The sequence below is a fragment of the Hippopotamus amphibius genome, chromosome 8 (genome assembly GCF_030028045.1).
Source record: "Hippopotamus amphibius kiboko isolate mHipAmp2 chromosome 8, mHipAmp2.hap2, whole genome shotgun sequence".
In the NCBI taxonomy this organism is placed as follows: domain Eukaryota; kingdom Metazoa; phylum Chordata; class Mammalia; order Artiodactyla; family Hippopotamidae; genus Hippopotamus; species Hippopotamus amphibius.
Window position 1 is genome coordinate 104072362 of NC_080193.1, and position 24725 is coordinate 104097086.

At 41.7% G+C, this 24725-nt stretch overlaps 1 protein-coding gene across 2 annotated transcripts in view; it reads right to left on the reverse strand.

The window, feature by feature from the left end:
• Window positions 1-24725, reverse strand: part of LOC130858663 (aldehyde oxidase 1) — a 77699-nt gene that overhangs the window by 21263 nt on the left and 31711 nt on the right. For both annotated transcript variants that reach the window (XM_057745506.1, XM_057745505.1), the window contains exons 16-24: window positions 24017-24109; window positions 19568-19737; window positions 19090-19216; window positions 16717-16839; window positions 13245-13341; window positions 7602-7726; window positions 5782-5915; window positions 4631-4718; window positions 577-663 (exon numbers count right to left, since the gene is read on the reverse strand). In XM_057745506.1, coding sequence (XP_057601489.1) covers window positions 577-663; window positions 4631-4718; window positions 5782-5915; window positions 7602-7726; window positions 13245-13341; window positions 16717-16839; window positions 19090-19216; window positions 19568-19737; window positions 24017-24109 — 1044 coding nt within the window. The remainder of the gene's footprint in view (window positions 1-576; window positions 664-4630; window positions 4719-5781; window positions 5916-7601; window positions 7727-13244; window positions 13342-16716; window positions 16840-19089; window positions 19217-19567; window positions 19738-24016; window positions 24110-24725) is intronic.

Consider the following 24725-nt stretch of genomic DNA (forward strand, 5'->3'; position numbering starts at 1 on the left):
AAAATTTCCAAAAGCCTTTGAAGCATTCATAGGCCCTCTCCGTCCACAGAATGTAGTGAGTAAAATATCCTGAAAAACAGGAAAAAAATATTGGTATTTGGTCTAATGCATTGGTTCTCAACCAGGGGCAATTTTCCCCTCTTCCTCCCTGGGACATTTGCCAATGTCTGGAGATATTTTTGGTTGTTAAGTCTGGAGGGTAGCTGTATCACTGACACATCCTGGATGGGGGTCAATGATGCTGCTGGACATCTTCTAGTGCACAGGGCAGCCCCCACAGCAAAGAATTATCCATTTAAAAATACCCATAGGGTCAAGGTAAAAGTCTATCACTTGCATTTGGGAAAAAAGCTCTAAGTATGGGAAACACAGAGATAAAACACAGATGCAGACTTAGCCAGTATCTCTGGGCTCACACCAGGGGCACCTGTAAGTAACATGTGTCTACTTGTTCCCTGCATTGAGAATCTTTATGCTTTTGTAATTAAATATGATTTAACTATTGAACATTTTTCTGAATTAAATCATTTTATGTAACACTTTCCAGAATGTGAATTTGCTCATTAAAACACTTACAAATAATGACTCATCCAGGGAGGCGCCTCCGTTGCTATAATGCTGCATGTCCAGGGCCAGGATCCGGCCATCGTTCATGAACCCAGCCTGGGGAGAGAGCATGGGCCTCTGACACTGGTGCTGAGACACAAGTCTCTCTAGAGTTTACTTTGTCACTTGTGAACTCTCTACATATAGATGAAAATTTTTATGATGTTGGATTTGACAGTAATTGCTTGGATAAGATACCAAAGCATAAGCAACAAAAGAAAAAATAAACAGGACTATTTTAAAGTTTAAAACTTCCCTGTATCAAGGGATACAATCAACAGAGTGAAAAGGCAATCCAGAGAATGGGAGAAAATATTTGCAAACCATAGATCTGATAAGGGGTTAACATCTGGGAGGTATAAAGAACTCCTACAACTCAACAACAAAAAGCCCCAAACGACCTGATTAAAAAGTAGACAAAGGACTTGAGTAGACATTTCTCCAAAGAAGATAGACAAAATGTGCAACAAGCATATGAGAAGATGCTTGGCATCACTAATAATTAGGGAAATGCAAATCAATATCACAAAGTACCACCTCACATCCATCAGAACAGCTACTATATTAAAAAAAAAAACCCCAAACCCAGAAACAAAACAATAAGTGTTGGCGAGGATGTGGAGAAATTGGAACCCTTGTGCACTGTTGGTGGGAAGGTAAAATGGTGCAGCTGGGTCCTTACCCAAAGGAACTGAAGGCAGGATCTCAAAGACATATATGTATACCTATGTTCACAGCAGTATTGTTCACAAGGGGTAGAAGCGACTCAAATGTCTATCAATAAATAAGTGGAGAAACAAAATATGGAATATATATATACAATGGAATATTATTTAGCCAAAAAAAGGAAGGAAAAATTCTGACACATGCTACAACATGGATGAACTTTGTGGACATTAAGTGAAAGAAGCCCTGCATGATTCTATTTATATGAGGCACCCAAAGCAGTCAAATGTACAGAGACAGAGAGCAGAACCGTGGTTTCCAGGGGCTGTTGGAAGAGGAAGGAATGGGGAGTTATTGCTTAATGGGTACAGAGTTTCAGTTTTGCAAGGTGAAAAGAATTCCAGAGATGGATGGTGATGTTTGCACAACAATGTGAACGTACTTAATGCCACTGAACTGTACACTTAAAAATGGCTGAGATAGTAAATTTTATGTGTATTTTGCCATAACTAACAATAATAATAATAATAAGAGGAAGGGTAGATAAAGATATAAAACAAAACAAGCACAAAACAAACATACAAAAACCCCCTCCTGTTTAATCTGTCACTACTGTTCAATCTTTTTCTCTCCCTCTAAAGCAAATCAACTGCGTATTTCTTGACCGCTTATTCTCCCTATAAAAATCCTGAATTCTGACTCCCATCCTCATATTTCCACCAAAACTCTCTCCCTTGAAGCCAGAGATCTTCTAACCTCCAAATCTGGTGACCTGCATGTAATGCACTCTGCACATTTTTCTCACAGGGCCCGGTTTCGTCACAACTCTCAGCAGCATTTGGTGCTGCTGGAGGTCTTTTAAATAAATGCCTTCCTTGCTTTCAGGACGTATTCCATATTTCTGAACTTGTTAAAGTTCATTTTAATGATTTTTGTGAAATGGAACCGAATTCAAAGCGAAGTCAAGGGCATGAACTATGAAGTCAGCAGTTTAAGTTTGAGTTCTGGTTCTGTCACTTAACCCACTCTGTAATCTTAGGCAAGTTATATAACCTCTCTGACTACCTGTGACATGGCAATAAGTAAGGTAATGCAGGAGAATCATAGGTAAGTGACTGAAACCCAGCAAGTGTCCTAAATATAAATGACTAATAATACTATTATAAATATTATTAATATCATCTGCTCACACTACCCTCCATCAGAACACATTATTTTCTCAAGGTTTTAATTACGAGTACACGGATAGTTTCTGTCACTGCAATCCAGTCTTTTCAAAAGAGTCCCACATCAATGAAGAACATTTCCGCTTTCAAATGTCCCACTGACACTTCTCCAAACACACAAACTCATCACTGTCCCTCCAGACTGTTTCCTCCTTCCAACTTGACTCTTTCTACTAGAAACCTCCGAGTTACGTTTATGGTTTTTATTCTCCGTTATATTTTGCTAAGTTTGTCACCAAATTCTCTTTTATTTTATACCATAATAGCCCTTGGACGCATCTCTTTTTCTACATCTTACTATCGTAGCTAGACCCCAGCTGCTTCATGTCTGAACGCATCAGCTGCTCCCTGGTGGTCTGCCTGCCTCCACCCTCCCTCCTCCCCAGGTCGTCCTCCCCAGTGTCATCATATTCCCCCCGCCAAAGCGCACATGTTTGGTTATGACACTTGACTAGTCAAGGATCTACTCAATCTCACTCTTTCTTATAAGATCAAGTTTAATCCCCCATCCTGGGATTCTCAGGCCACTCTAAGTCTGGCACCACCTACCCCAACCCATCTTATTTTCTGTTACTTTCCAGTAAGCACCCTGTGTTCTAATTCCCTTTCTCCCCTTACTCCTGCCCCTCTCAAACGTGCCACGTGTATCCCACCTCTCTTTCTGCCAATCCGTTCTCCAAGGTCATTTGTGTTTCACCTTCTCTTAAGAAGTTTCCTGTACACTCCAACTTATATTCATCTCTCCCCATAGCTTTGCTATGTGCGGCTACTCTTCTAACCTGAGATTATTTTTTCTTAATGACTTCATATATGCAAGTCTTATTTCCCCCTCAACAGCTAAAATGTAGTCTCCTTCAGGACAAAATTTGCTCTAATAAATCTACGTGGAACTAAACCCAATTCAAAATACAGCTTACGGTGAATGTAAGTCGAGACAGAAAATTCGTTATCTTCTAACAACATGCATGCAGGTACAGCAGTTGTGGAGATGTGTTCCACAATTCCTGTTGTCTTTCATCCTGGGCACACAGGAGGACTACATTTCCCATGCTCCCTTGCAGTTAGGTGGCAAAGTTCTGGCCAATAATGTGTTGATAAAAGCAAGGACCACTTCTCCCAGGCCTGGTGCTCAAAACGCCTCCCTCACGGCACTCTGCTCCCTCTCTTCCCTGCCCTTGTCTGCTGCCCTCTGCAGAAACTCCAGTGGAAGACAAAGTTTTCAGGGCAGCGCTGTCCAATGGAACTTCCTGTGATGAGGGTGATGTTCTCCATTTGCATGTCCAATATGGCAGCCACTAGCCACAGGTGGTCACTGAGCACTTGAAATATAGTTAATGCAACTGTGGAACCGAATCTTAACTTATATCTCACTTGGTAGATTGAAATTTAAATAGCCGTATGTGCCTAGTGGCTTCTGCATTTGACAGTGCGGTCTGAGGGGAGGATGATGGTGTCACTGGAGGGAAAACACTTGCGTCCATGAGTGATTCCGTGCAGCACGTTTCCTGCTTCTTCTCCCTCCATCCCCACCCTCCACTGATTACACTGGGCTGTTACTTGAGCAAGAATTAACACAAAAAGGGTCTAAGTCCCTGAGAGCTTTTAGCTGTTAGAGCCATTAGCCCACTCTGACAAGTAAACTGATTTCTTATACAGAAAAAGAATACTTATTTTCTGCCATGGAAATGTTTCTAGGAATTAGGAATTTCTGGTACAGGGTTTTACCAAAATACCCTTGACATACTGGAAAATGAGGAAGCTGTTGGCAAGCAATTGCAATTTCACATAACATTATCGTTACAGAAGTTATTCTGTTTTCACCTCCCACATATAGAAATGTGGGAATCGTGTGGTTATCAGATCTACTTTCACGGACGTATGTATATATTCACGTTTTCGCAGGTACGTACTCTGTAGCAGTCAATCCCAGCGGGTACTTTCTCACAAAAAGTTGAGCAAAGCAGAAAAGCTTCATTGAACCAGCCAGTAATCAGCACAAGGAAGAGAGAGTCAGACCCATAATTTGTTGATGTACTCATTGCTGTTCCCCATTAGAGAGTCGCCAAATGCTGCCCTCTGCGTTTCCGCAACGTTATGTTTACCACGTCAATGCACCCCAGCCTTCTACTCACTTTATACTTTCCACGGTAAGGGTGGCGCCCTCCGGTTATTAACATGTCTTCTCCTCGTTCCAGAATGCAGCGCACGGCACGACCGTGCCTTAAGCAGAAAAAAAAAAAAATCAGGAGCAGTACACTCTTTTACCTAATAGGTATCATCTGGGGGTTATGTAACTCCTAGTGAGAACCTGAGTAAGAGCCACACACACGGTAGAACAACAGAGCGACTCGCTGAGCCCAGGCTGTGCTGCTCTCAGGCAGACACCAGGACCTGCCCTCCCTTCGGGTCAGGGCACAGCGCCTCGCGCTCACTGCTTACGGGAGGGGGCTCTCGGGTGCCACGGCTCCAGCGTACTGCTCTGGGCTTATTTCCCACTGTGATAACAACCTCTGTGACAGGCGAACAGCGCCAAGGCCACATGACAGATGGGTACAAATGGAGGAACTCAGGTGGTGTGTGACTGCCAAGGACTCCCTGATAGGACAGGTCTGGAATGAAGGTCTTTTTGTGTCATGGGATAGAGGAACTGACGTATCTCACTTAGCAAAGAAATTAAGCCTCTAGGGGTGCCTGCTCCAAAGACAATTTCCTACGGTTATACTCTGACACCCTTAAAGGAAAATTGTACTACAAATAAAAGTAAGCATAGCAGAAGCAAATTTTCCATTTAAGTTAAGGGGAAAAAAAAAAAAATATATATATATATATATACACACACACACACATACACACACCTCTTTTGAGATACATTTATGTTTATGTCTATCTATATGTATACAAGCCTTTTGAGATATACATAGGTATAGGTATATAGATAGATGTAATTATCTATCTCAAAAAGTTGAACTGACCTATATATACATACAGGTGCTAAGGACAAGTAACCCCACCCTTTCAGGATCTGCTTCTGTCTACTCTCCAGGTATTATGTTTTTCACTGTGGTTTTTATTCTTTTCAGTAATTGATGCTCATTTCTGTTTTCATAGTATGTAGTTTGACAATATAAGATAAAGAGGTCGTAAGAAGCTGGCAGCTTATTTGTGTATTATATGTGATTTTAAATAACCTTGACCCAGATGCTTCCTCCTTAACTGCATATTGAGAATATTCAATGTGACCTCATTTTATTTTTAGTCTATTTAACAGATTTTCTCCACTTACTTGTTTGCAGCAAATGCGGTGATGGCTGCCAAGATGCCGGTTTTTATCACCTTCCCCCCGAAAGCCCCGCCAACACGCTTTACGTGACACATGACCTTGTTAGCTGGGAGTTTCAAGGTAGAAGCAACTATGTCCTGCGAATGATAACAATTCTCATTAATCTGACCCATCTGCAACAAGGGAGTGGGAATAGTCCTTACACGTTTTGATTCCTTAATGTTGTACATGATACACAAACTGTGTGATTATAACTAAATAATGGGAAGACTTCCAGTAACTTCAGCATGCATCCTTGCTGATCTCAGTAGTATTTAGCTGTAATGACAGCACCAAAACTATCATTAATATTAAGTAATCCTTCCAAAATCAATGAGATATTTTTGTGATAATAAAATTGAAAACAAAATTTCCCCATGAACAACACCCAAGGTATCCTTTTCAGACTAACCCCTAGGGACATGTTTCCTGAAGCAGTAAGATTCCATGGCCTTCCAAACCTCTCCCAGACTGGGTCTTTTCCCCGCACACCACTGTCTCCACTGGAGAATGAGCACTCCTCACCTCCCATTTGGATTCAGTTGGCTAGTGGGTCTTCCCTGGACGTAGGTCTTCCTCTTCCTTGCCATCCTAATGTTTGAGTCATTAAGTCTTGACAACTGACTTTTATAGGTGGGGAGCCCAAGAGGAATGAAGGGATGGGCCCAGCGTCACACAGGGAGTGAGAAGCAGGACGGGACTGGACTGGAATTCGCCCGACCCTTCTTAGTGTTCCGCCTTCTAGGAGGACTCTTTCTTCACATGCCTACATGCCCACTTGCTCTGCTAATGACACTCGCTCCTTGTGACCCACTGAAGCAAGACCGCACTGCTTTGTTCTCCTTACTTTCACCCTAACGCTTAAACGCGCCACCCCAGGTGCACCTTCCATTCCCACTCGGGCAGTCGTCATGCTCTTCCTCCTTCTTTACATGCATGCCTTCTGGCATACAGGACACAGGCAAAAGTGTCTGCAGAAGGGACAAGTGAATGAAGGAATGCACGAGTGGCATTTGATCCTGGTGTGGAACTTCCTGGAAATGGCTTCTCTTCTCACCATCTAGGCAAACCTCACGGTCACTGTAAATCCAAACTTAAGACTTCATCTTCATGGGACTCCCTGGGTGATTCTCGGGCTTCGCAAACCTCCATTCTCTTAATTTTTCCACCTATGTAAATTCTGACTTAGCTGATTTAGCACCTGGTTGCATTCTGCCCAATCCTATCGCCTAATTGCTTCATGTGAGTTAAGTGACCATAGGTTTTGGAGGGCAGGCCTTCCTTTGTCAAATTTTGGTTTTTTTTCAGTTTTATTGAGCAATAATTGACATACATCACTGTATAAGTTTAAGGTGTACAGCATGATGGCTTGATTTACATATGTTGATTACCACGATAGGTTTAGTTAACATCTGCCATCTCATATAGATACAATTAAGAGAAAAAAATTTCTCTTGTGACAAGAAATCTTAGGATCTATTTCTTACCAACTTTCACATATATAATATAGCAGTATTGACTATAGTCAGCATTTCTTTGATAACAGTGCTAAGAGTATAGCAAAAGAGACCTGCCGATCCCATAACTGGTTTTAAAGTTATAGATCCACAAACAGAAGGCCATAACTTTCACAATACTATCCTAAAAGTTTTAAAATTGTACGGCTATTAATACCCAAATGGATATGGTTATTAGTACTCCAAACTTCTTCAGTTTCTAAAATGTTCTAAATTGTTCATGGAAACCACTTAGTCATATCCCCTCCATAATGGCCCCCATGTTACCTGTATGTATTTGGGAAACTGTGTGGACACGTAGACATCAATTTCTTGATCCTCTCCTTTGGGAACAACGAGCATGCTTTGGGTTTCCATATAAAAATGTTCTTGACCTCCCATGTGTATCTCACCTGTTAGAGGAAAATATTCCAGAATCAAGGAGGCTGTCAGATATGACAGGTAGCACCCCCCAGGTATTATCTCACTACGGAGAAGTTCCACTGACTGTGTTTCTGCTGGGGCAACAGGCTGCATGGTGAAGAGTCACAAACAACAATATTTAGCTTTTATTATACTTGCATATTTGAAGTTGAGTTCTGCAGGGGAATTTTTCATGCCTGCCAACACGATAGGTCACAGAGTCCTAGGGAAAGGTGTGTGACTTTTCAGAGTCCAAATACTACAGGAAGGAGAATTCCAGTTCCAAGACAAGATGGAGTAGATGCACTTCTCCCTGTTCTTTCTTCTAAGTACAGCTAACAATCCTGGACGTTGTAAGTAATAAGAGAAACATAGGAAGAGTCTGAAAGGTAGAGGAGAAAGCAGACTAGCTAGGGACTTTGGGACCCAAGGAAAGACACAATGATGAGTTCAGTGGGCTTTGTTGTTGTTGTTTGCTTCATACATCCCAGACTCGGTGCCAGGGAAGCCAGAAATCCAGAAACACCAACCGGCAAAGAGAAAAAAAATCCCCCAAGAAAAGCCTATTTTCTCTAGCCAAAGGACTAGGAAAGGGGAAGCCTAGCAAGAAAGAAAACTTTTATGCAATAACTACTCTACTCTAGCCAAACACTACAGAAAGAACTGCAGACCTATCTCTGTCTGCAACAGTTGAGTGGGGAGCTTAGACTTCCACACTTATCAAGCTGTACCCCAAACAAATGAGGTACCCCAAACCCTCTGCTGGGGTGGTGTCAGTGGGGACTCTACAGAGAACCTGGACTTCCATTCTCCCCCCAGCAATAATAAGATATCACCCCCTTTACCCCTCCAAAATAGGGTCAGAGAAGTTCTGGTAAAATAGATGATTTAAAAAAGATCCAAAGTCTTACAACGTAATATCCAAAGTGAACCAGATACAATCAGAAATCACTCATTATACCAAGAACTCAACTTGAACGAGAAAAGATAATCAACAGATGCCAACGTTATGACACAGATGTAGGAATTATCTATCAAGGATTTTAAAGCTGCCATCATAAAAATGCTTTAATTTACATAAACACTTTGAACAAATGAAAACTATAGAAAATCTCAGCAAAGAAATAGAAGATATAAAAGAACAAAACGGAAATTATAGAACTAAGAAATACAACACTCAAGATATAAGAGGCTCAGTGGATGAGCCCAACAACAGAATAGAGAGAACAGTGGAAATCATCAGGGAACAAAAATGCGGAATAGAAATTTCTCAACCTGAGCAACAGAGAGAAAACAGACTGAAAAGTAAATGAGCAAAGCCTCAGAAACATTTGTGATTAAAATTAAAGTCTGAACGTTTGTGTCATTAAAATCAAGTATTTGAAGACATAATAGCTGAAAATTTCCCTATCTTGGTAGAAGACACCAACTTACAGATTTAAGAACCTGAGTAAATCCCAAAGAAGACAAATCAAAGAAATTCATGCCAAGACACATCACAGTCAAACTTCTGAAAACTAAAAACAAAACATCTTGAAAGCAGAGAGAGAAAAACACTACCTCACCTATTGGGGAAAACTAGTTCAAAGGACAGCAGATTACTCATCAGAAACCATGGAGGCCAGAAGAACTGGTATAACATCTTTCTTCAAATGCTAAAAGACCTCTCAACTCAGAATTCTATATCAAGTGAAAATATCTTTTTTTCTTTTTTTTTTTTTTAAGGAATCTTGGAACATCAGGAAGGTGAAAGAGCAATGGAAAGTATATAACTACAGGCAAACACAATAGACTTTCCTTCTCCTCTTGAGTTTTCTAAATTGTATTTGAAGCAAAATTATAACATTGCTTCATGTGATTTTCAATGCATGTAGAAGAAATTTTTAAAGACAATTGTATTTAAATAAGGCAAAGGGATCTAAAGGGAGGCAAGGTTTCTATACTTTACTCAAGTTGATAATGTGTTGCTACCAGATATACTGTAATTTGAATTTAACTTCTAGAACTACCACTAAAAAAATTCACAAAGAGATACACTCAAACCACTATTCATAAATCAAAATGGAATTTCAAAAACTGTTCAAGTAACCCATTAGAAGACCGGGTAAAAAATAAAAACAGAAGTAAGAAAAAAACAATAGCACAATATAACTACATCAGTCATCACGTTAGGTGAAAGGCAGAACTTTTAAAAATTAAAAATGTACCCAATAACAGTGATTTGTAAATTATGTGAGGGAGATTCCCAAGGAAATCTTTTGCATTAGAATCTGGACTTCCTATCACATCCAAAATCTGAGTAAAAAAAGAGTACAGAAGAATAAACAGATTCTACCTTTTTTTATAAAATATAAAAATTAAAATGTCAAGAACCCAGGTCTCAATTTCAATCTAAGCTCTTATGAAAAATGTACACTGAAAAACCCATTTGTAAGGAGGCTCAAATCCAAGGATCGTAATATTAGTGATTTCACCTATCCACTCAGAATTAATTTGGTTAAATATCTACTTCATTGAAGAAAATACAGAGCTAAAAAGCATTAGACAGAGCTGTTTCTGCGTACACCTGTAAGGTGGGCAATGTTTTAGGACCCTGTTATGCTGCGCTGCCCACCCCCACAGCCCTGGACCCACCCGACGGAGCCCCCCCCCCCCCCACCCCGGTGTTGCTCTCAACTCTCTAGGCTGGCAACCAATTTGTTCAACTAATCCCTGAGATAAAATGTTATCCCAGTACGGGTTTAGGAGTGATTCCTTTGGGCGTATTTACATTTTAATGAGTTCCTTAAAGACGAAAAGCCATTAAGATATGAGGGAGTCTCTCTGTACCATGCCCAACAGGACAGGGTCTGGGGAAGACAATCACCGTTTCAGGGCTTTGAGATCTGCACATCCGGCCACGGGGGTTGTCAGTGTAAAGCCCAATCCAGATCACAGAATTTTAAAGAGACGAAGGAGACGTGGCATAATGTAGAGGAGAGAACACTAACTTCAGAGGTGGGAAACTCCGATAGATTTGATTCCCGGTCAGCTGTCTGTCTCTCTAGCCTCAGTGGGCTCATCTGTAAACCGTGTCTTTAATGCTGCTCTAAGGCTATGACACCAGCGTTACATGGGCTGAGATACATCCGCACCGTTGGTAAAAGTCAACAATAATATCATTCCCTTCAAGAACGCAGTCTCCGACTTGATGTGATGCTTGACATATTTAATCTCTTACATATTCTTTTTCTTAGAGCATCTATCGTCTTAAGGGGCAGTTAAGTGCTGTTACGATTAGTACCTCCAGCTATCTCTCATTGAAACAAGTGGTCAAAAATTCTTCATTCAAATGACAATTGCAGAGCAAGAATAAAACCCCTCAAACTAGTGAGTCAAGAGAATGAAAACTTAAAAGTGGTAAACATGTTCCTTTTGTAACTTCCTGTTCACTTTTATACTTATCGATAGGGTGTGGGAAGTTAAAATTCAAGTAAGAGATAGACTGAACAACTTACCTAAATCAAATAATTAAATAAGATGTCGAGGAAAGATACAACAATTGAATTCTCACATAAAAACGTGTTGTGGAAAGAACAGAGCAAGGACATTTTATGGCACACGTGGAAGAACTTCCCTAAATACTGACATTTCCAAGATGCTCTCGCCATGGACTCTCTGTGCAAAAATGCTCCTTCCTTCTTTACTCCCACAAAACAAACTCACCCTTTGAGTGTTTGCTAGATTTTTCTAATCCTAAGAGTCACCTGGAGCACGATTAAATTTTGTCAAAAACAGATTCCTGGGCTACCCTGGGTCTTTCAACTCCAGAATTCCAAGAAAAGGGCAAGGAATCGCCAGGCAGGTCTCAGAAGCATCTTCTAGTGTGAAAAACTGGGAAACACTGGGTTTGAGAAGTGAACACCTGCCAGCGTGTTCCCTCAGTAATGGACAACCTTTTCTACAGAACAACAAAAACATCCAAACCTGATAATAATTATTGCTCACAGTTATGGCTCTCTTACTATGCGCCAAGCTGTGTGCCAAGCACACACGTATTATCTCTTATCATCTTCATAATGGGTCACTGAGGTCAGTATTATCTTATCCATGCAGTTTTGAAACAAGGACACTGAGCCCAGAGAAGTGCCCTGCAAAGTCACACAGCTAGTAAGACAGGGTACCAAGGAGTACTGGCAGGATGACAGCACAAGGTGTCTTTTCTACAGCTTCCAGGTGACATTATCCACTCAGCTCCGACCAGCTTCAGGTTTTATATAGCTATGAAGTGAAGCGACGTGATGGGCTTTCAGCACAGCTCTGGGATGGTATGTCTTAGGATGCTTCCTGAGCTTGAGATCAGGGTTGGAGAGAAAAATTAAGGAGATGGTAGTTTCTAGCATGCACTAGCGGTTAATACCCTGGAAATTCACTTGAAGACAGGCAATGCAAGTGACTTATTCTCTGTCCTGAGATATGGTACAGACAGCCCACACCCACCCAGCAACACATCTGGGTTAATCAGATCTTGCATGACAGGCGTTAGGGATAAATTTCACAGCACGTATGACAGCAGGGTATAGAGGGAAAAAGTGCAGGTTATCTAAGACTCACAGTAAATCTTTCTCTTTTTTCCCTGCTATAAAGGACATCACCAAGACAAATGGCAAAATTCAAATAAGGTGTGTAGATTAAATGATAGTATTGTGTCACTATTAATGTTCTGATTTTAAAAACTGTATGTTTATGTAAGATGATATCCTTGTTAGAAAATGGACTCTGTACTATTTAGGAGGAAAGAGGCATCAAGTCAGTAACTTACTCTCAAATGGCTCAGAAACAAATGTGTGTGTGCGTATGTGTGTGTGTGTGTGTGTATCTCTCTAGATATAGATACAGATACAGATACAGATATAGATATAGATATATGTATCTCTCTCAGAGAGAGACAGACAGGTAGAGAGCGACAGACAGACACACACACACACACACACACACACACACACAGAATGATAAAGCAAGTGTCGCGAAATGTTTATTGGAGGATTTGGGTAAAGGGAAATTAGGGGTTTCTTTAATGTTTTTGCAACTTTTATGAAATTTAAAACTATTTCAAAATAAAAAGTTAAAAATTTTTATTGGAAAGTTCAAATCAACTGTTTTCCAAGAGGGAAATTTAATTTTCATTACGTATATATGTAACAAAAGGAAGTCTGCAAGGAAGTGGAGGAAGGAGACAGGGAGGGAGGGAGGGAGGGAAGGAGAAGCAGAGCTGGAAGGGGGAGGGAGAAGTCAGAAAGGATGAAAAGAAAGAAACTTGGGCTTTGGAAATCCTTAAAAAAGCTATCAATCCACAATGCTTCGTGGCTTAGTGGCTGTTGTATGACCAGGGTCCTGCTCCTTAACCACTCTGAGCCTCAGTTTCCCGAACTTCAGGAAAAGAGACATCATCTGTATAACGACTGGAACCATGGCAGGGCAGGTCCAGGGTTGCTTCCCCTCTCGTCACTTTTTTTCACGTAGTTTTACCTTCAAGAATTTGATCCACCATTTTAAATGCTTCATCAACATTTCCATACTCTAGTTTCCTTTCTTGCTCAAAGAAGGACTTGTGCTGCACAGCTTCCTAGAAAGAGAACAGAAAAGTGATGCCCCCTGGCCAAGGGACCCAGACCAACGGCAGTAGCCACACGTGGTGCTGCATCGTCTGAGTCTGGGCAGCGCTTCTTTTGCTCTGGAAAAGTGTGCACCTTCACCACGATGCCATGAGCTGAGCAGAGAACCAGGCTGCAGAGAGACTCCCCATGGAGCAAATGCAAATGTCCTCATTGAGTCAAAAAAAAAAAAGAATATGCTTAGAAAACACCAGGGACCTGGGTGGTCCCAGAATGGAACTAATATTTCCAGGCAGATTATTTTCTTCACCCACAGCCCATGTTAGGCAGCCAATGTAAGAAGGCACAGGGGTTTAGACCTTGGGCTCTGGACCCAGTCATAGTTATGTCCATTTTCTTCCTTTACTAGCTGTTTGACTATGGGTCTGTCACTTCACCTCTTTGAGCCTCATCTGTAAAATGAAGGTAGAGGTGTGCACATAGCTCCAATAGGGTTGTGGAGAGAATGAAATGAAATGGGATGAACGAGCTTACGCAGCATATAGTAAGTGCCCTGTCCATGCTAGCTGAAGACTCTAGTGATAAGGACATGGCGGCCTTGCCTGCCAGCCCCAAGCTCCTCCTTTGGGGGTATGAGTGCAGCATGTGCACCTGGGACCTCCAGCCCTGGAAGTAAGATTCCATTACAAGTCCAGAGTGGGTACCACAAATCCACTTATATTCTGATTCCTAACGGCTTCCCCTGGGTGTCCAGTGAAGGGGCACAGTAGTAGGTACACATAATCAGGGATGTAGCTGTGATAACCTAGGTTGGTTTCCTTACGTATCCTTAGGAATTCATCTTGCTGTAATCCCCGGGTCCTTGGCAAATGTGACATGTCAGCTCCTACCAGCATTTCTACAGTGGATTATTGTCCATCCAGGCAATTCCAGCCTGCTGGCAGCTGGGGATTCTCCTAACTCTGGTTCCCTCTGGCCACCCATCCGTGTCTAGACCTATCAGTATACCTTACAGGATGGTCTGCTGTGATCCTGCTATCTTCTCCATTCAAAAAGTGGGTTGGTTTGTTTCTACTACCATGAGGCCAGGGGTGTTTGATAGAGTGTTTGTTGATCGCTTCTATTGCTGACTAGCTGTGTGACCTTGGGTAACTCTTTCAGCTTCTGCATCAGAATGGCGATAATAACAGCTTTTAGCTCATAGGACTGTTGTGAGCGTTTAGTGAGTTAATGTCGAAAACCTGCTTCAAACCAGGTACGCACAGAGACCTCTAGGGTTAGCTAGGTCCCATTGTTGGTCATGACGACTGATGAGAGGTTCTGGTCAGGAGCCTGGTCTTCTCAGCACGGGCACTAGCCTGGCCCCTTGAGCCAAGAGTGGGATAGCATTTCCCCATTCAAACTATTAGAAATTCAAAAAAGCACAAGCCAGGTGAAACACTAGATTGTTTGTTTTTATCCCATTTTGATTGATAACACACTTCCTACTGGAATCAACTCGTATGATTTTCTTATTAATCTAAGACTCACATATTCCAGATTCAAAACAGAAACTAAGTTTTATAAAACCAATTTTTTTTTAAAGTTTGGTCTTTTTCCACGTCCCTTGCTGCTTGCTCTTTGAGTAACTTGGAGCCAGTTTCCTGAATATTTCTTGGTCAGGAAAGTGATAAAAGAACTGCAATGTGTAGGGAGCAGGGCACATTTTCTTGCTGTATACTTTGATTAAATCTACTTGATCTAGTTGATTGACTTTGGAGAGCTTAACCTCTGATATGAACATGAGGTAGCTCTTCCCCATGATGAAAAGTTTGGTATTTGACACTGGGATTCTCTGGCAGACAATTAGAGATGTGCTGGGCCAAGTGGGGTGGGGCAGGGGGAGGGGTGCAGGAAAGGGGTGGAGAGTGGTATCTATTTGCTTATTTGGAATTTTATTTGGCTGGAAAGCAGTAAGGGGGGCAGGGGTGGGAAGGAAAGATATTTAGCTACTGGTATTGGGCAAAGAATTACAAACAAGATTTTTGATAAAGTATTTTGGAAATAATTTCTTACTAAGACGTAAGCCTAACTCTAAAGCAGAATGTTGAGGAAGGAATGTATAAAGTCAGCAAGTATAGCAGGCAACCTATGAACGGAAAGGGTTTAAGAAGGGAACAGAATGTTTGAATTTGAAACTGGCCAGGAAAATTTGGAAAGCATAATCACTCTTTGACTCCAACTAAACTTTTATATTTTTGCCTCCTTGACACGATTTTATTTTAATTTCAAAACACTGAGGACGTTGTCCAGAAACAAACTCTGTGTTCCTCGGCATAAAGCAGCCTGATAGGAAACATACCCAAGGCCAAGGTGTCCTGCAGACACTAATCTTGGCCAACTCATTTCCTTATTTTCTGCCTCAGAACATGCTAGTCACCGAGAGAACAATTTATTCACCATGTTGTGGAGACAATGTCGTCTTCCCAGATTACACTGGGTCTGTACGTGCTGAATCTAATATATTCATGCTGCTTTCCCAACTTTCATGCTTTTATTACTTAGTGAATTATAAGAACCAATGAAATATATGCAGAAGAAAACTCATTTCATGGAGATGAGTCTTAAAACCTTTATAAATTTCAAAATCCTTTTTAAAGAAAAAGGATAGGCAATGCAATTCCCCAGTTTGTTTACGTTGCCAAAATAGCTGTAGGCATCGTAAGATCTATCTCTCACATTTACTTAAGCCATGCATTAAAGGATCCAAAACTAGTGTCTCCAATATATACTGCACAGAGCACCTTGTTGGTTTTCACTGTGTAACTGAAAGAGTCTGGGTGAAGGTGGATACGGAGTCCTAGGATATGTCCCCTCTCTCGGACATTGTTGATTTCCCTTCTAGCATTCTTTTCACCTGTCCCTTTCCAAAGAGTGCTCAGATTTCTGTTTAGGTCTCCATCGCTCCCCATACAGCTCATGAACCTCAAAGAAATCTGACCTCCCCCCACCCCCAGCAGTAACCAACAGCTCCTGCATTCCTCTGGCCAGTCATGAATCCAGAGAGGGACATGTGACCTAAGTGCCTGATGAGGCTGGATGCCAGGGCTCGTGGGATGCTGGGACAATGGCCTTCTCTGTTGCTTATTAGACGTGAACTGGAAGCTCCTGGCTGTCATCCTATGACCACAGGAGATAAAGCCTGTACCATGGGCAGCAGGGAGGAGAGGCAGAAGATTGGCTTTCTTGCCAATGCTGATAGGGTTTGAGGCCAACAAAGCCCCTGTGTTTTGGAAGCCACTTTGAGTTGGATTTTCTTTCCTGTTTCTGCAGCCAAAAAGCATTTTAACTTTTAACTGATGCGCCACTGAAGTCTGCTATTCTGGCCCCACCTTTGAACTCATTACCTCAATGGTAAGGATCAGTGGCTCCAAATCTCGGTAGACAATCTTCACTCGCTGAGCAGCTCGCTTTGCCTGAACCTCTGAATCGGCAATCACGGCACAGACAAGCTGACCCACGCAAGATACCTGCAACACAGCAAAGACCTCTGTTCCCAAGGAGGGCAGGCACCAGGGCCTCTGCTTTCGTTCATTTTCGTCCCCCATGCTAGCACAGAGCTAGACACACAGTAAATGACCCCTTCACGTGTGACTTAACTGCAGTGCCGTGGTTAACAAAGGCTTCGGTAGGGAAGCACATTTGTCAGAGTCGGCCTGCTGACCGCAGGCACTGGGAGAGTGCAGGTCTTTGTGCTGCATCATTGGCAGTGGTGGCTGAAGAGGGACAGGTGTGATGTTACAGCAGACTCAGGCTATGGGGCTGTTCGAGGGCCAGCTGGCCTAGAAGAGTCAGTCCTGTGGTTTGACCTGGGGTTGCCACACCACGAGCAGGGCCATTGCGAGAAGTGGCTTCTGCCTTCATGAAGAAGGAGGACCAGAAGGTCACAGCACATCTCACCCAGAGAGGAAGACGGGAGAGAGTGATAACACAACACTGCTGGTGAGCACGTCTTTTCATGGAGAGAAGTGACTATAGGAGCCAAGAGCGAGCCTGGAGTGTTCATCTTTTCACCTGCAGGTGGGGTAGGTAGGCGGCCTAAGGAGTTCACCCATGGACGGGGCAGAAAGCGGATGGGGAAAGACAAAACTAAGTCTTCAGAAAGACAAAATAGTCAGGACTGGAAGAAATCGAGCAACCTTTTGCTTCTCTTTCCCACCTTTTACCGTGATCCCAATCAAAATGTAAACACTCATTTTTAAGAATGATATTAGATTATTAGGTCTTTTCTACAATGAGGATATGGTAGTTTTATCACCAGATAAAATTGGTAGTTAAAAAAAAGTTAAATCCAGCACACACACACAAAAGTTTGTTGGGTGTGGGTGGGCGGGGGCAATGGGGAGACAAATGAAACAAGAATGGCAAGCGCTAACAATAGTTGAAGTTGGGTGATGGGTCTATGGGGACTCATTGTACTGCTCTTCTCTACTGTTGTGTGTGTTTAAAATTTCTGCAATGAAACAATTTTTGAAAGGTATAGCTAAGGACAAATGTTAAGAAAGGAATGAAACTAACAATCATTCGCAACAGCTCTGTTCTCCGCTCTCCACAGACGCGGGGTTTGCCCCCGACCTGATACACAGACGCACCCCTGAGATGCTCAGAATGGACGTGCACACACCCCAGAGGGCAGGTGCTATGCTGCAGCCAGCCCAGGATGGCTCTGCTTGTTTAATTAACATTTACACAAAGGCCATCGGTCTCATCATTCTCTGCCAGGACCACACAGCCCTGCCTTGGGGGAGGTTCAACCTTGACTTCAGACTCTCAGTCACCAAACTTTCATTTTTATCAACTAAGTCTGCTAGTGAGAGCCCAGAGGCAGGGACTCTTTCAAATGATAAAGCTCTTTAGAGTCAACACTGAACTGAGAATCTGGAGTTATACAGAAAACTTTCTGGACACTGCCCTTGCTGCATTTTCTGATAACCTGAGATACAGTAGTCAATGTTTTAATCATCTGAAACTTTCAAATGGCAACAATGCTACCACTGTTCCTCTGCTCATTTACCCTGCTTTAAAGGAAGCAGCGTGTGGAATATACTGATGAATCAGACATGGGCCCTCACTCAAGGCATTTTACTAAGGAGGAGAAATAGACAAGACACAGAAATAAACACATAAGCTCAATATAAGGTAGGAAGTGCAATAAAGGTCCACTTTGCCTTCTCTTCCGGACTTTAAGTTCTGGGAGGGCAAGGACCTCATGGTCCTGTTCACCTGTGGCAGTAGGTGCTCACTTGAAAGATGCCTGATGAGTAAACGGTATATGAATGAATGAGTCAGAGTGAGTTCAGAGAGAGAGAGAGAAAACTCTTGGGTTAAAGGATAAGGAAAGGCTCCATGGTGGACATACCCCTTGAATTTGGACTTTGGACTGAGACTGGGGCAATGCCAAGGGATTCTCAGGGAAAGTACTAGCAAGTAAAAGTCATTATTCTCTTCTCATGTATTCTTTCGTAAGTATGAAAGCAGCACATAATCTTACTACTAGAAAGCACTTATCTTCTATATAACTAACTAGTCAATTTCTTTATTTACGTGGACAATGAGTATTTTGGAACTAATTCACTGTTAGAATATGGTGATTTATAATAAGCATTCAAAGAATATTGGAATCCTTTATGATGTGCCAAATTCCATGCTATCTTTAAGAAAATATGAAGTACCATTAACTGAGGAAGTTACTTTTAAAACAGAGAGCAAAAATGCAGTACCTCGTCTGTGGACAGAAGTTTCTCAGGTTTGGTTAAGAGGCAGAAGGAGTTGACGCCTTGAAGATGTTCCTCAGTCAGGATGTCCACCACACCCGGCAGACTGAGAGCTTCTGACAGATCAACAGACCTAGATGAGAACGCACAAAACAGGGCTACTCAGAGCAGCTCCACAGCCTGTAGACCACAAAGAACGTACTTAATCAGAGAATAAGATGTGAGAGAGAGAAGACGTATCCAAAATCCTCCAATATAGTTCTGTGCCAGACAACTGGGAAAAACTTTCCTGGGACCATGAAGTTACTATATAGAGGGACAAACTGTGGTAAATCTTACATTTCGATCCCATTTCACTTCAAATCTAATACATTGGATATTGCCAACAAATAGCTTAACCTCTTCAAGCCATTACTTTTCACTAATATGACTTAGCCAAAAAGACAATCATTACTGTCTACTGGGTAAAGACTTTATCACTTACACAATCTTAGCATGAGCTCTTGAACTGGTTACAAAAGTCAAGAACAGCTCCCGGTCCACTGCAGGCATGTCATCACAGTAGATGGCTTCTCCTGTGGCATGCTTAATACCAGACAGATGCATGATGGGATGGCCAACTGGGTCTTGAGAAAGCTGCTTTGGGTCTGCATTCTGTTTAGTCATTAATCAACATATCATTTTTATAATCATATCACGTACATCTCCCATAAGCGGGGCGCTATATAATTTATATCCGAACCAGAACACTTTTGAAAATAAAAATGTCACTATTAATAACACCAGGAGAGTGAGCCTATTTCAATAATTCAATAGGCAAACTGGGATGTATAGCCATGATGCTGTCCTTATTTTTTTCCCCCACTATTTTGAATATAGACCACAGCATCTCTAATGCAAATTCTGTTTGTATAAGTAAATGTATATAAATCTTTCTTCTTGACAATATAACATGATGTCTTCTTGCAAATGCTCATTTACTTCTTTAATTTTTATTATCAAAATTATTTAACTGTTGTAGCTAAGCCTGACACATGTACTATTTTGCAGAAGAGCCTGGTGACTACGTTTACAGAAAATGAGTGCATGCATTCAACCACAAGAACTTCCTTTATTTTCTATTTTGAGTGAGGAAATCTATGAAATAATTGGTAAGACTCATAACTTAGACACTCCTAATAAAGAATGAAGACAAAAGAAGCTGCATTTTGAGTAATAATTCACTAATGTTACTTTTTTTTAGAGACCCATGGAGTAAAATGTCTTGCCACGGGTTTCATAAATACCTTAAATATTTTAAAAATATTTTATAGATACCTTAAAGTGGAAATTAAGAAACTTAACATCTCCAGTATTTTTAACATGAGAGAGTTGTTAGATTTCTTGGTTGGGAGGAGGAGAACTGGAGGTATGAAGAAAGAAGGGTTGAGAGACATAGTATAGACAATGCTCAGAGACCAAGAGCAAGGCCAAGGCTGCCAAGGGGGCTGGGGCTGGGACTGTGGGAGGTGGAAATTCCAGGAAAGTTGCCAGCCAAGCGGCTACTCCCTAAAGGCTACTCTCAAAGGAGAAGCCGCCTCTGCGCCCGGAGCTCTGCGGGAGAGCTGCCTGCAAAGCCGTGCTGAGCCGCCCGGGCACAACTCGCTGGGTCAGCACTGCGCCCAGCAGCAGGGCTGAGGCCAGATGCCCAGAGGCTTTCTCTGGAAAACTCTGGCATGAGCAGGATCAGCCAAGGCGGGGCCTGGAAAATGCTACGGAGGCCTCCCTGTCCCACCCCACCTGCTGCCCCGCACTGCTGTTCACAGGATCCCCCCGAAGCCTGGGTGAGGCAGGGACTCCTCCCTTGCGATGAGGCTCGCAGTGCTCAGCCTCATCACATGGCAGGAGGAAGAGAGAACAAGTCACCCACAGAGCACATGCTGGTCGAGACCGGGAGGAAAAGAAGCCATAGAAGGGTACCTGTTTCCAGCTCAGTATCATGTAAGGCATCTGAGAAATTTTACAAGAGTAAATGCTTTTGTATTTGATTCCCAGCATGTGCAGTTTGAGAAAGCCTACTCATTACATATTGACAAGAAATGAGATGTTTGATTCCACCTAGAGTGGTAGCTCCTGCCAATCATAGCTGCAGATTTTCCAGTCAAAGCTTCCCTTGGTTCAATGAAAGTGCCCTAAGGCTCTTGCTCCACAGAATGGAAGGGAAAGACCCTAGCTGTCTGGGGTCCCACTGATCAACTGGAATATTTTCTTTTCATGCAGATGTTTCGCTTACTTAGCCTTTCTGAACATTTAGATTCGATTTAACAAATACCATGAGCGGAGGAAAGCCAGCACGGTTACGATGGGAATTTTACATAAAGGTATCTGTGAAAAGACACTTCCCCAAGCCCCTCTGCTGCTCACAGGACCCAAGAAGAATGGTCATCACTCTGCCAACCTACTTGAGGGAGACTCAAAAAATAAACCTTCCGCTTGAGAGGGATCAGAGGGAAAAGGAGAGTGGCACATGTAATCTGAGAACATGTGCAGCATTTTTATTGGTTAGTAGAGAAATAAAAAAAAAAACAAACATTGTTTTCATAATATAAATGACAAGAAGTAAAATATCAGCCAAATTTTCACTGACAATTATATGTAGAGAGTCATTTCTAAAATTAATTTGGCATAAGACATATGTGTAGGATGCTCTGAACGTATTCCTATTTCATATAAAATGTACTGTTTTACAGTAAAATATATACTTCCTGATAAACATTTATTGTTTTAAAGCCCATAGTTGCTTCACTTAACCATAAACTTCACTTTTGTAGTTAGTACAAGACCATGCACACAAAAAGGAATATTGGCTAAGTCTTTGGTTTTTGTTTTGCGGTTTTTGTGCCCATCCTGACTTTATAAACTAGAAAGCAGAAGATTATGAAGAAAAATAATTTAGAACGTGGCCTGGGCACCATCACATAAAGGTGGACGTTAGGTCACAAACGTAGGGGAAGGGGAAAACGAGAGAACATGTTACATGTCGGGGCTCAGGCGATATGAACAGGGATCTGAATCAGCCGCCCACACACCAGACGCCTGTCATTGCTCACTCCTCCGTCCGCGCGGCCGAGTGCTCTCAGCAGCTCTCTCCTCCCTCTCCTCTGAGGAGCTGAGGCGACGATCAAACGGAAAAAATATATCAGGTCTGGTCCATCACGCCCCAGACGGTAGGGACTGACTCCCTCTGTGAAACACCCCCAAAATGCTGCCCTATGATGCTGTGCTGGGTTCTCCATTTGAACGACATTTGAATGAAAAATCACCACTTCTTTTTTTTTTTTTAATTCGAAGAAATTTTTTTCCACCCTGACGAGCAAAATTCCAGGTAATTCCCAAGATTAGACACTAAGGAAACACGTTCACTCGTCTCTACAAAGGCTCTGGGAGTTTTCTATGACATAATACTTTTTACTATAAATACTGAAACACGTCATAGCTTTGGAAAAAAAGCCTTTTGAAACCTTGCTGTGAGGCCTGCCTGCCAAAAGATTGAAGATAAATCCCAAAATATATCTTTCATATATATAAATATAAAATTGATTAATTTAGTTGAAGCTATAACACTTTTTTTTTTAAGTCAGTTGTGATGAATCTACTAATGAAAGAAGTTGTATTTGATTCCTTGCTTGTGCTTGTTATGTGGCTAAGATACCACGGAGAAAAGAATGCGGTCTCCTCTAACTGGTGATCTCTGCTCAAAAGGCTTTTAAGCAAATTAACTGATTTGGGGGAAAAAAATGTTGGTCATAACTGCTGAAGTTCCTCTAGCAATGTGGGTATTTGTGTGTGTGTGTGTGTGTGTGTGTGTGTGAGAAAACCCAGAGCAAAGACAAAAACAAAACACATATGTGAGAGATATACTACTTCTAAAACTTGGTCTTGCAATCTATAATAACAAACTATGTGAAGATTATCACTTTTCTTTGGATGATTTGAAAGTTCATTAATTTGTTGTTGTTGCTGTGGTTGTTGAAGTTTATTCCATGGCCAAGGCAATGTTAGGGTATTTGTAAGCCAAATGTTGCAGTGGTCGTATTTTACACCGGGGAACACGGAAGCTATTTTTGACTTTCAAAGTGATCACGTTCAACACTTTCAATGGCGTTTGGCATATTTGAAATTTTGAATATATTGAACCTAAAAATTGAAGAGGTATACACCAGCTTCACTGTTCGTTATGACATACTGTAAGCTTTTATAACTAAATTCAACAATAGATCCAATGAACTGAACCTACTTTAAAAGAATCTTTAAAAAACCTTTTCATGTTCTTGACTTAATAAAACGCTCAAGGTAAAAGTTTCTGGCTAATAATTTCAAGGAAAATCACACTGAATCTTATCCCGTTTACCGATACAATGACTTGAGGCAACACTCCTACGATGTTGTAGCTGAAAATTCTGTTTGAAAGTTATGAGGAATTCTAATAGTCAGCTTTCATTAGGAGATCTTGAAATTAGCTCTTCGGACTTATGTTTGATTCAACTCTAAAACTCTAACTCTCAGAGAAAACACTACTAGGGAAGCAAAGTATCTCCATATTCAAACAAAATAAATCAGCAGCTCTGACTTTGGTTGTGTTCACACTTCCACGATGACAAGGGCAAGAGCATGTGGCAAACTGGGCAGCTTGTTCATGCTGGTGGTACAAGACCACAGAGCAAAACACACAGGCTTCAAGTTCAAAACGGATATTTTAAAACATTACCATTGAGCTTTATTTTTAATCACAATACTGCATTGATTTTGAAATTTTAATTAACACTAAAGAAGGCTGTGGGTTCACCAGAAGGGGAGCTCAGGCTAATAAATCTTGACCATCACTGAGAGATAACTGAAGAAGCTTTAGCCCAGGACCTTTGAATTAAAAAAAAAAAAGAAAAAAGCCACTAACCTGATAATTTAATGTACTCCAGTGCTGTCTGGAATGAAGATCATCTAAAGCACTCTTGTACTTGTCTGTAAGGCTAGGATAGCGAACAGGGTCCTGAAAAGCAGAACCGTTGTAGATATTTAAAATATGCCAGAATGGTCTTGGGAGGGGGGCCAGCACAGTTCTTAGCAAGCAGCTTTACTGTGAAGTCTAACGTTTATTAAGCACTTGCCCAGCTCAAAATCCTGGAAGTACCAGCAGGGTTCTTTCTCCCTGACCTCCAGGACACACACTGGAAGGTCCCTACATTTGACCACATATTATGAGGAGCCACATGAATATAGTAGATCACTGACTCCCAATATCTTTATGTTTCTTATGATTCTTTCACATGCCTTCCTAAGTGATTTAAGGACTTACAAACCAATAAAACAGGAAGGTAGAAGCTAGGTAAATAATTGGAAAGGAAGAGAGTACTTAAACCAGGAAAAAGTCAGAGCCAAGGTACACCACTGCAAATGAGCATCAAACTCTGCTGTGTACCACCTGGCCAATCAGGAAGAAGAGAAAATGTGGAGGGGCTGCATCCCGGCCACAAACTCTCAGCAAGAAGCATTCTGGGGCCCCAGGAGGAACACTTCCTAGAGGTGAGGAAAAGTGGGTCATTTGGTCCTTATGCAACACTTTAAACAGTGCACCTAATGGTTATTTTTTACAATTTAAAATTTTT